Source organism: Borostomias antarcticus (genome assembly GCF_949987555.1).
Source record: "Borostomias antarcticus genome assembly, chromosome: 12".
NCBI lineage: Eukaryota > Metazoa > Chordata > Actinopteri > Stomiiformes > Stomiidae > Borostomias > Borostomias antarcticus.
In genome coordinates this window covers 967504-979813 of record NC_140245.1, presented here as the reverse complement: position 1 = coordinate 979813, position 12310 = coordinate 967504, and the positions used below count along the sequence as shown (strand labels likewise).

Below are 12310 nucleotides of genomic sequence, written 5' to 3'. Positions count from 1 at the left end.
TCCCTCTTAAAGTCCCACTGAAACACACTACCACATTCCTCCCTCTTAAAGTCACACTGAAACACACTACCACATTCCTCCCTCTTAAAGTCACACTGAAACACACTACCACATTCCTCCCTCTTAAAGTCCAACTGAAACACACTACCACATTCCTCCCTCTTAAAGTCACACTGAAACACACTACCACATTCCTCCCTCTTAAAGTCACACTGAAACACACTACCACATTCCTCCCTCTTAAAGTCACACTGAAACACACTACCACATTCCTCCCTCTTAAAGTCACACTGAAACACACTACCACATTCCTCCCTCTTAAAGTCACACTGAAACACACTACCACATTCCTCCCTCTCAAAGTCGCACTGAAACGGACGTTTGAGATCATCTAACTTCCGTAGTTTGACGTATTTCCGATGCAAACCAGCTATGAGGGTGGGACATATGTTTAGAGGATTTGATTGGAACATTGACAAGTGGACGGGTTTTAAGAACTTCAGACAGATTCGATAGAAGGATAGCGTCGATTGACGGGTGGATGTCGTGAGATTATTGGCCTAAAATCGAAGGTGCCTGTTGTCGTCATTGCACGTGACCTACTGTTTTCCAGGAAGTAAGAAATTACATACTTTGATATAAGATTACAACAAAAGTAGAATTTTCTAATTTGTTTGGCATACATCTTTGAATAGGTGAACACTATGACAAATTATGTGAACCAAAATGGGACAGAATGCTTTTTTCATTCCAGTGCGACTTTAAGCACCTACAGTATTGCATTTATAATTTGCTGCTCTTGCACTTTGGCGTCTGCACTAGATTCTGTTCTTAGTCGCTTGTGAAGCACTTGTGAGTTCTGGCGAGTAGTAGCACACTGACTTCCTACACTAAATGCAATTACTGTAAGTCACTTTGGATGAAGGCGTCGGCTAAATGACTGTGATGTCATGTACTGTTCCTCTCCTTTCAGGATGGACAGTCACGGACAATTCGCCAATTCCAGTTCACTGATTGGCCGGAGCAAGGAGTGCCAAAAACGGGGGAAGGGTTCATCGATTTCATTGGTCAAGTGCACAAAACCAAGGAGCAGTTTGGACAGGACGGACCAATCACTGTACACTGCAGGTAACCGTCAGTGGTGATTGGTCAGTGTATTGAACCAACTGTGCCAGCTGAGGATCTTCCTACCGACATGTGTACTTTGCATCTTGTCAGATTCATATGTACATACATGTACTGTATGTGTAAGACATGTGACGTGTGTGTGTGTGTGTGTGTGTGTGTGTGTGTGACTGTGTGTTCCTCTTCCTCAGTGCCGGGGTGGGCAGGACGGGAGTCTTCATCACGCTCAGCATCGTCCTGGAGAGGATGAGGTACGAGGGCGTGGTCGACCTGTTCCAGACCGTCAAGACGCTGCGCACCCAGCGACCCGCCATGGTGCAGACAGAGGTGAGAGAACCTCGCTGCAGACGACACCGCAGTCCTGAGGGTCCTGGTGAACAGACTCTAGTCCTGGTGAACAGACTCTAGTCCTGAGGGTCCTGGTGAACAGACTCTAGTCCTGAGGGTCCTGGTGAACAGACTCTAGTCCTGAGGGTCCTGGTGAACAGACTCTAGTCCTGGTGAACAGACTCTAGTCCTGAGGGTCCTGGTGAACAGACTCTAGTCCTGAGGGTCCTGGTGAACAGACACTAGTCCTGAGGGTCCTGGTGAACAGACTCTAGTCCTGGTGAACAGACTCTAGTCCTGGTGAACAGACTCTAGTCCTGAGGGTCCTGGTGAACAGACTCTAGTCCTGGTGAACAGACTCTAGTCCTGAGGGTCCTGGTGAACAGACTCTAGTCCTGGTGAACAGACTCTAGTCCTGGTGAACAGACTCTAGTCCTGAGGGTCCTGGTGAACAGACTCTAGTCCTGGTGAACAGACTCTAGTCCTGAGGGTCCTGGTGAACAGACTCTAGTCCTGAGGGTCCTGGTGAACAGACTCTAGTCCTGGTGAACAGACTCTAGTCCTGGTGAACAGACACTGTAGACCTGGGGGGGGGGGGCTGGTGAACAGACTCTGTAGACCTGGGGGGGGGGGGGCTGGTGAACAGACTCTGTAGACCTGGGGGGGGGGGGGGCTGGTGAACAGACACTGTAGACCTGGGGGGGGGGGGCTGGTGAACAGACTCTGTAGTCCTGCGGATAGTCCTTTGAACAGACACTGTAGTCCTGAAGATAGTCCTGGTGAACAGATGATACTGTAGTCTTGGTGAACAGACACTCTAGTCCTGGTGAACAGACACTCTAGTCCTGGTGAACAGACACTCTAGTCCTGGTGAACAGACACTCTAGTCCTGGTGAACAGACACTCTAGTCCTGGTGAACAGACACTCTAGTCCTGGTGAACAGACACTCTAGTCCGACACTCTAGTCCTGGTGAACAGACACTCTAGTCCTGGTGAACAGACACTCTAGTCCTGGTGAACAGACACTCTAGTCCGACACTCTAGTCCTGGTGAACAGACACTCTAGTCCTGGTGAACAGACACTCTAGTCCTGGTGAACAGACACTCTAGTCCTGGTGAACAGACACTCTAGTCCTGGTGAACAGACACTCTAGTCCTGGTGAACAGACTGTAGTCCTGGTGAACAGACACTGTAGTGTGCTTTCTCATCACTGTCCCATGTGCTTGTCTCTCCTCTCATCACTGTCCCATGTGCTTGTCTCTCCTCTCATCACCGTCCCATGTGCTTGTCTCTCCTCTCATCACCGTCCCATGTGCTTGTCTCTCTTCTCAGGACCAGTACCAGCTGTGCTACCGGGCAGCACTGGAATACCTGGGCAGCTTCGACCACTATGCAACGTAACCACTCTTCCCGACCCGCGCCGACCACGCCCCCCCCCACCCCCCTCCCCCGCCAGGCTGGACCAATCAGCCGCCATCCACCCACTTGATTTTGTCGCCAGGGCAACCAGAGGGGAGGAGGGAGGAGCCGCTGGACCTGCCAACTGGTTCAACCAATCACAGAGATCCACACACACAAACACAGTTTAACCAACCCAGAGATTGAGAAGAACTAAAACGATACTAGAGGACAGCGACAACTCGTACAGAAGCACAGGTCTCCTGACCCCTGACCTCTCTGTCTGTACATGCCAACTTCCCCCTAATTGTCAAAGGCTACTGGTAGCACTAAGAGATGACTCTTTTTTTTCTATTATTTTATTATCATTATTATAAAATATCATTATGAAAATGTTATTATTTAGTGCATTCGTTTTTAATAATCATTTAACATCAGACATGTCTTTTGTCTTAATGGCCTGGCTGTGGGTCTGCATATTTGTTTTCATAATCGTTATGTCTTTTTATTTTGTTTTTTATTTTAGGTTATTTTAGCACAAGGGACATGTATTTTTAACACGTTCCTAGATACTAATACTGGAGAACCACGGTTCTCTGAGCTGCTGTCTGTTTCCCTCTGTATCCTCATTTTATTGTTTTATTCTCATTCTTATTCAGTTCAATGGAGCGGGATTCACTTTGATAACGCCTTTTCACTTGCTGTTTCTAATAAAAACTATGGGAAAAAAGTACAAAATTATTTAAAAGTATACACCCGCTGTAGTACTATATAAACACAGTAGCTAGCAAACCGTGAAATGGACTAACAACAAACTGAATGAGTGGTGTACAGACACTGCATGTGATTCCTGGAGAGACGCCTACAGTATAACTAACCCTACGGTACGGCATCGACTGAGGCCTTGAAACTCCAGCCTGGAGAAAGATGACTTTTATAAACGGACGAGTTGAAAACCAACTCCTGGAAATCTCTGCCCCTCCAGACCCCTCCCACCACTCCTAACTGCCCATAGACCTGGTCAGTCCTCTGGGATCGAACCACAAGGACTACAAATACCAGGACTACAAAGACCAGGAGCGGTTGACACGGCCAGTCGGAGGGCGGAGTAGCAGCCATTAACTCTGGCACCTGTACAGAATCAACCATTCCTACCAGAGGGACAGAGACACAGCCCTTTGGACATAAACTGCTATTCTTTTATACAGAAATCAAATTATAAATATATATATATAATTATGATTGATTATATATATGTACGATTATACATAGATATATACTACACAGTTTCAAGCTATATTGTTGAAAGATTGATTCACTCGTCTCGACATACCAACCCAGAGTCTCCTGAGAGCTCGCTGTTCTAGACTGTGTGTTCGTGGAGCGCTCTGGTGTTCGGCCTGGACAGAAGCCAGGTCTAACATCTGACAGACCGCACAAACCCAGCAGTGGACCCCCCCCCTGCCCATCCAAGCACATGACCGGTACCCACCACTGCTCAAACACATCTCTACCCACAGGCGTTGAGGGAGAGGGGGGGGGCATGCCTATGGGACTGAACATGCTGGCAAAAAAACAAACAAAACATTCATTTTTACCTTGTGAGTGCTTAGTGCTGTAGGGGTTCAATCTGTTGTATACACAGTCTGTTTTCTATTTGTTGATAAGGAACTGGAATAAAAAAAAAACTCATTGATGTTAATAAAGTTGAATAATTGGGTTTTTGTACAAATCCCTGTTTGATGTTTTTGTCTCCAGCATGTTTGAATCTTCTCTCCTGTGCTGCAGCGTCGGTAGTCCTGGGGGATGGGAATGATCTGATAGTTTGCAACGGGCTGGAAAATGTCTGGAAATTTACCATGGGAAGTTAAACTTGGGGATTTTGGAAATGTTGACATTTTTTGTTCTAAAGTTAAGCTTATATCAGGGAACTTAAAAGTATAAAATGTTTATTTCACCCAGTTTGGTAGCCAACTGATCCTGACCTAGTGTCCAAATACCCCCGAGTCCCGGACTAACTGTTGAGGATTCGTCATGCAACCGCCGACGGCAATTACAGTATCTCGGCTCGCGACCGTAATTCCCGACACCAGACGGGGCTGCTGTGGTGTGACGAGCCCTCGAGCCCAGATGAAACTAACTCCCCTCGGGGAGCGGCGGCCCAATAGACCCCTCCCTCTGGAGTACTCCTATCTGACCCCTCCCTCTGGAGTACTCCTATCTGACCCCTCCCTCTGGAGTACTCCTATCTGACCCCTCCCTCTGGAGTACTCCTATCTGACCCCTCCCTCTGGAGTACTCCTATCTGGTCCCAATAGACCCCTCCCTCTGGAGTACTCCTATCTGGTCCCAATAGACCCCTCCCTCTGGAGTACTCCTATCTGGTCCCAATAGACCCCTCCCTCTGGAGTACTCCTATCTGACCCCTCCCTCTGGAGTACTCCTACCTGGTCCCAATAGACCCCTCCCTCTGGAGTACTCCTATCTGGTCCCAATAGACCCCTCCCTCTGGAGTACTCCTCTCTGGTCAGTCCCCGGTGGGCAGCTGCACCGGAGCACGATGCGGCTACACCACCGCGGACCCCTAGAACAGGGGACTTCAATGTACGTAGTAGGAAAAAAAAAACTAAAATGCAATTCTAGATCTTGCAGCATGGTCTTGGTTAAAACAACCCGGTTTACAGTAATGCAATTGGAATTTCGACCCGTCACATGCACAGATAATTCCCAGCATCCTTCACACTACAGCAAGGCTGTTGTATCCATTTAAGTTCTACTCACAAAGATCAAGTCAAAAATGTCATTTAAAAAATGTGTATTAGAAATGTTTGCCTGCATGTCTGCTTATGACAAAACAATATATTAATATATATGTCAAGGTAAATACAGTTGGTATAAATGACCCCCAATTTTCCAGTTTATTCCCGTTAATTCTCATAAATTCCTGTTAATTCCCATGGAAAGCTTCCAGCTTTGAATATTCCCCGAATTCTGCAACCCTAATTGCAACTATATCTAAAGAGATCATGTTAATTGGCAGGAATTCACAAATGGTGTGTGGTTCGGCTTCACTCATTTATTTTGGATGGTTTCACAAAGCCCTCTTGTCTCTGTCGGGTTCGGCAGCCATATTAAGTCCCCTCAGAGCTCCTTCCTGCAGTACCTGAGTCTGGAGTCTCCCCCAGGACACCCTCCCACTCTCCCACTCTCCCACACTCTCAACCCAAGCCAAGTGGCCAGGTGGTGAGGAAGCGTGTGAGAGAGAGAGAGAGAGGAGGAGTCCTCAGGGTGGTGTAACTAGACAGACCCCCTGGTCTCGGTGCAGAGAACCCTCCAGTCACCTCATTCTTGTTCTCCTCAGCCTGCCAACGTAGGCCTCGGAGCCAGCAGACTTGGTTTTGCTGCCGCCAGAGACCGGGTCAATAAAAGCCCGTGTTTGTGTTAGTGCTTGTGGCAACAGATGAGACGGTGAGACCAGCCCGCCAAGTTTCCCTCACCAAGAGTCATGAATAAATCATTTTAGATGCAAACGCTGATAATGCATGAAGATGGAACATTTGGGAGATCTTTGGACTGTCTAGAATGTTCACTAATTCAAATTCAAATAAGCTTTATTAGCATGACAGGTAAACATCTATTTTGCCAAAGCATTACACAAAATGATTAGTTCATTAAACAATATTATAAAAAAATATTGACAGTACAATTCAAAACCTAACTAAACCACTATCATTCTAGGATTTGCATTCTTATTGATGCAACAATACAGAAGTATTCCATCCCTATGACATCACAATGCACCCCCCCCCCCCCCCATGATAAACACCTGTGGAGACATTCTGTCCTTCATCCACACCCAACCTCTCCAGTGGCCTGCTATTCTCCCTTTCGCAGGCAGAATGTCTTCGTCCTCGCTGTCGGACCGGCAAAAGCACGGCCCGAACCCCTGTCAGCGCGTACCCAAGTCCCCTACGTCTCTTTCAAAAGGGGACGCCATCACGAGCGGCCAGGAGAGGTAAGGACTAGGAGACTGTAAATCATGTGGTGTTGTGATGACTTTTCTTTTTGAAGTGGCGTGTTCAAATGTTAAAGATAGATGGCGCCGCAGGTTCTTTTGTGAACGCGCTGACCGATCCAAAGAGGATCACGGTGGGACGCACGACCTGCACGCCAGGATTGCGTCCCAGCTGGAGTTCTACCTGTCCGACGGTCACCTGGCCGAGGACGCCTTCCTGCTGAAGCACGTCCAGAAGAACAGGATGGGCTACGTCAGCCTCAAGCTACTGACCTCCTTCAAGAAGGTACGGGCTCAACGCCGCCCAACACCGCCACGCCTGGGTTCTCTCCACATCAATGAGTCACCAACCACTAATACTAGTAGTACTATTACTACTATTATTACTACTACTACTACTACTACTACTACTACTACCACTACTACTACTACTACTACTAGTACTACTACTACTACTACTACTACTACTACTACTACTACTACTACTACTATTATTACTACTACTACTACTACTACTACTACTACTACTACTACTACTACCACTACTACTACTACTACTACTACTACTACTACTACTACTACTACCACTACTACTACTAGTACTACTACTACTACTACTACTACTACTACTACTACTACTACTACTACTATTATTACTACTACTACTACTACTACTACTACTACTACTACTACTACTACTATTACTACTACTACTACTACTACTACTACTACTACTACTACTACTACTACCACTACTACTACTACTACTACTACTACTGCTATTACTACTACTACTACTACTACTACTACTACTACTACTACTACTACTACTACTACTACTACTACCACATTGTAAAATGCGTCCCCGGGGTGGTTCTCAGATGAAGGAGCTGACGAGGGACTGGCTCGCCACGCTGGCCGGAGCACGCCGCTCCCAGACGCTGCAGGTGAACTGGGAGGCCACCAAGGTCAGACGGCGAGAGCCCCTTCCCGATTGGCTGCTGTGCACCCCCACCAGCAGGCTGCTGCTGGCGTGGAACCTGTCTGGGGAGTCGCCGGGGGCGGAGCCAGGGGCGGAGCCGGAGGAGGAGCAGCAGCCCGGGATACTGGAGACGGCCCTGCGTCTGCTCGGCGCCCACAGCGGCGTGTCGTCCCTGCGCCTACTGCGTCCCGGTGGGGAGCTGCCCGCGGAGCTCGGGCGCCACGCCGTGCTGGGCCGCCGCGTGTGCGCCGTGGTGGAGTTCGACCGTCTGGAGGGGGCGCGTCGGGCGTACGCCGCCCTGGGGGGTGCGGCGGCGGGGGAGCGGCTGTCGGAGGGCGGGGGCGTGTGCGTCGCGCCCCTGCTGGGGAACCCCAGCGTGCGCCGCCGCCGCCCCGACCGGGAGGAGGAGCTACCCGAGGAGGGGATGTCGGTGGGCCGGAGGACGCCGAGACAGAAAGCGAAAAGTCCCCTCTGCTCCGCCGGGGCTCCGCCCCTACAGAAGTGCTCGGGGTGCGGCTCCATGGCGGGGTCTCCCAGGCTGGCACGCAGGGTCCAACGCCGCAGGTCCTCGGACTGCCCCCTGGGGTGCCCCCGCGACGACAGCGGTGGACAGAAGCCGCTGGGCTCCAGAAGGAGCAGGTGCTCGGGCGACCACGTCCAGGAGAGCGCCTGCAGCCCCTGGGTCCAGAGGCGCAGGGCTGCCGCCCAGGCCGACCGACCGGAGGCCGCCCTGAGGGTGCTGCGCCAGCTGCGAGGACCCGACGGCACCAAGGGCTTCTGTGGAAACGGGGGGAGGGGGAAGCCACTCCGGCGATAGCCACCCGCGGTTCCCTGGAACAAACCCCGTCTTCTGGACGAGTTTGTTTGCCTCTCTGTTTGGGCCGAAGTGATTATACTCCATTTCCCTGACAAAGAAAAAAAGAAGAAAATAAATGTTCTTTTCATATTAGTTTTCAACGTAGAAAAATCTACAGTTTATCTGCTTTGCCATGTGTGACAGAGGGACTTCACCACTGCGGTGTAGGTTGACATGGTGACCAGATGGGGGCAGTATAACGCAGAGCAACAGTGAGATCAGGGAACCGAGTCGAAAATCTAAAAGTAGCCTGGAGCCCACATAAGTAAACACACTGAGAGATACACCACAACAGTAGCCCTATTTAGTCTTTAGTTGTCAAACTGCTGCACGACAACTAGTTATAAGTATGGTTTGTGTCGGCGTATGCATGTCTGTGGTCCTCGTTTTCCACTTCATGGCTCCATTGGGTCAGAACAGTTCCAGACTGGGGGCCACACACACCCTCATTCCTCATACGTGTATATTTTCACTGAAGCCAGAAAACGACGTCTTGTTTCAAACACCATTAGAGAAAAGACTTATTTCTCGTGAGTCACGCTGGGCTCGCCTCAAGCAAGTTCCAGATGTGAATGTGCATCATGTGGAAGACAGTCCTCTCCATAGTGGCTGCCATTCAGGTCCTACTTCACCAAAGGTAACCCAACCGTCCAACCAACCGACCACCATCTTGCAGAGACATGTATGTTGTTGTTTCAGTCCTGGCTTTGATTCCACTTATTCCTCTGACTTTAATGGCACCTGGAAAGGGGATGGTGTTTACAGAGAGTACTGATTGAGTATTTCCTTGAAGTTCACTCTTTACCTAAACATGGAAAGTTTCTCAGTCCATCAGCCAAACCTCAGTTGAGATCTAGCTGTGATTTTCCGATGCAGAAATCACTTGTATTCTTTTGTAAGCTGTTACTACTGCACTGATTAATGACGTTGTAATTTGCACGTGGCGAGATGGCGTTCCCTTTGGGAGGGCAATTTACTGATATTAGCTTTTTGTTAAAGGCCAAAACTTTCTGTAAAAACATACATCTGGGAACAAGTAGCCTAGTATTGCTATTCACATTCAGGAAGTTATTAAGTGCAAATATTCACATTTCAAAGCTAGAAAATGTTGATCAACTTTGAAACTCTTTTAATAGGCCTATTTCTTTTTTTCTGGACACCCCAACATGAAGAGTACTAAACTAGTTGCTCAAGACCACATACATTGTTTTGAACTGTGACTGATGCTTACCTCAGCACGACTGGAAGCCTCCTATGTCCTAAGCCACCTATAGAGGTGCTATACAATTCTACCCTAGGCTACGAGCAAACTTACTTTCCATCCCACCCACTCCACCAACAAAGTCTGAAATATTTTCATTCAATTATCATATCAATTACGCCCTTCAACTGTAGGCCTATCTATTGCTGAGTCCTTCTCCAACATTCGTGCTGTGTTTAGTCTAGGCTACTCAGTGTGAAGTCCGTTGCAAACAAGTCTTTTTTTATGCCAAAATTTTATTATGACTAACAATATTGATGTCTTATCCATCACTGGATGGATAGTCCTGGTTAAGCCCTGCATCTATTCCACTAACTGAGACATGCCCCCCAACACTACTCCTTCTTTAATCAACCCAGGCTGTCTGGCCTTGGAGGAGGCTAGCTGTCATTTTTCATAACAACAAATGTCCTCCTGTCTCTCTTCATACTATTTCTTCTCTGGAGTCCGTGCCCAGCATGTGATACTATGTTATCTGATCCTGTGATTAGGTGTAATCTGCAGGCTGCTATAGGGCTAACGCTGGCTTGCCTTTATTCAACAACTGTCTGCGCCTCTTTCATCTGTTGTGGACAAATCTGTTTGTGATTTTAATGTGTTGCCCCTCCATGTTTTGTTTTGCTGTTTATTAGCCTCTTTGAGTCTATTAATCTGGAACAATCTTGTTAAAAATCCAAAATAGAGGGGCATGCTTTTGACCTTGTGCTGTCTAATAGTGTAATCTGGTGAATAATGTCTTCTGAGATCCCAATTACCACCATGAAGGATTGCTTTCGCCCCGGAGACACGTTCTACAGACGTTCAAGGAGAGGTCGACCCCCCTAACGGTCCCCACAGACGCCTCGTTACAGAAGGGAACTGGGGGTTCTCCTGTGGAACCCTCTACCCGAGGAACTCAGCGCCCTCCGTTAAAATCACTTCTCAAAACATACTTTTACAGGAAGGCTTTTATAGTCTGTTATTTCTCAAGTCCATCCCTCTTTTACTACTCATCAAATCAAATCAAACTTTATTTGTGTAGCGCATTTCATGCACAGAGGCAACACAATGCACTTTACAGAGAGAGAAAAGGGCAGATGGACATAGAGATCTTACCTCTAATTTTCCAGAGGGAAGCAAAAAAAAAAAACTGTTCACAATTTGAGCCAATATAAGAGAAGTGTTGTTCCCCGACCTCTCAACAAGACCATCAAGAGACCTCCTGGAAAATGTTTAATTGTAATCGCTACAGTATAGGAACATTTTACACAGCACTAAGCATGGAAAAAATAATTCTCTTATTTCTTATTTCACTTGTTTTCTGGTTTTATGAGGTTTTATGTTCTAATGTATGTTTTTGTTTTTATGTTTTTTTTTGTTATTTATTCTGTGTACTAGTTTATCTAAAAAATGTACACAGTTTGTAACTGTTTTGAAAAGTGCTATACAAATACATATTATTATAATTATTATTCTGTTTAATTTATTATTATTATTATTATTATTATTATTATTATCATTGTTATTATTGTTATCATCATCATCAATGTAGAGGTATCAGATACAGAATGATTCATGGTGTTGAGCTAGCTGGTGAGTCTTTGAAGAGCCCTTCTCTGGATCAGACTGCATCTGTTGGCTGGATCTCCATCGGGATCTCCAACACATTCTCCGCGTGTTCCACTTGAGAACGTCAGCATGTGGCCAGGGTTCTACACATTTGTTTTGGTTTCTCTCTAATGTATTTTGGGTCTCCGTGATGCCAACCCTATTCTTCTCATCTATGCACCTGTTGTTTTGGGCAGCTAATAGGTGTCTGTGCTGTAGAATGGTAGTAGCCTACATGTAGTTCATATTAGTAAGACTAAAAATCAATTGTTACTTATAGAGTTAATGACAGACATAAGACCAGAGCGCTTGTGTCATAATATATCAAGCCCAATGAAAGCTTAGTCTTGAAGAGCAGTTAGGATGATGTCATCCCCTTATCATTCAAGGAGTGATTCATCCATGGTTTAGCGGTGATATATTACTTCGATTTCGAATGTCTTCTGAAATCTGTTTTCTTTAACAATCAGCCAGTAAACACATTCTAGCAAACATTCGAGGGAAAGTCGGATATTTTTCTCGTGTACGCTTAATGTGAAATTCCTTGGAAATATCACCGTAGCTGTAGCTATCGGGTAACTTCTGTTTTCGTCTGACAGCCCGTTCGACCCTCACACATCTTATCCCCAGTGAGGTATTTATTTATCCTCTAGATGAGGAGCAGGATCTCCTCCCTCCGGCCAACCATCTGCTCCTCATTTGAGCTCCCTGGGCCTCCAACAGTCAGATATGAAACACCCACCAACATGAAACACCT

At 47.1% G+C, this 12310-nt stretch overlaps 1 protein-coding gene across 1 annotated transcript in view; it reads left to right on the top strand.

Annotated features, from left to right (window-relative positions):
• The window catches only part of LOC311315999 (receptor-type tyrosine-protein phosphatase F-like), a 10990-nt gene extending 6469 nt beyond the window's left edge, over positions 1-4521 (top strand). Inside the window, exons 6-8 of the mRNA XM_084446738.1 lie at positions 974-1128; positions 1317-1452; positions 2787-4521. Of these exons, the coding sequence (XP_084302864.1) occupies positions 974-1128; positions 1317-1452; positions 2787-2855 (360 nt within the window). The 3' untranslated portion in view covers positions 2856-4521. The remainder of the gene's footprint in view (positions 1-973; positions 1129-1316; positions 1453-2786) is intronic.
• Positions 4522-12310: the final 7789 nt, after the last annotated feature.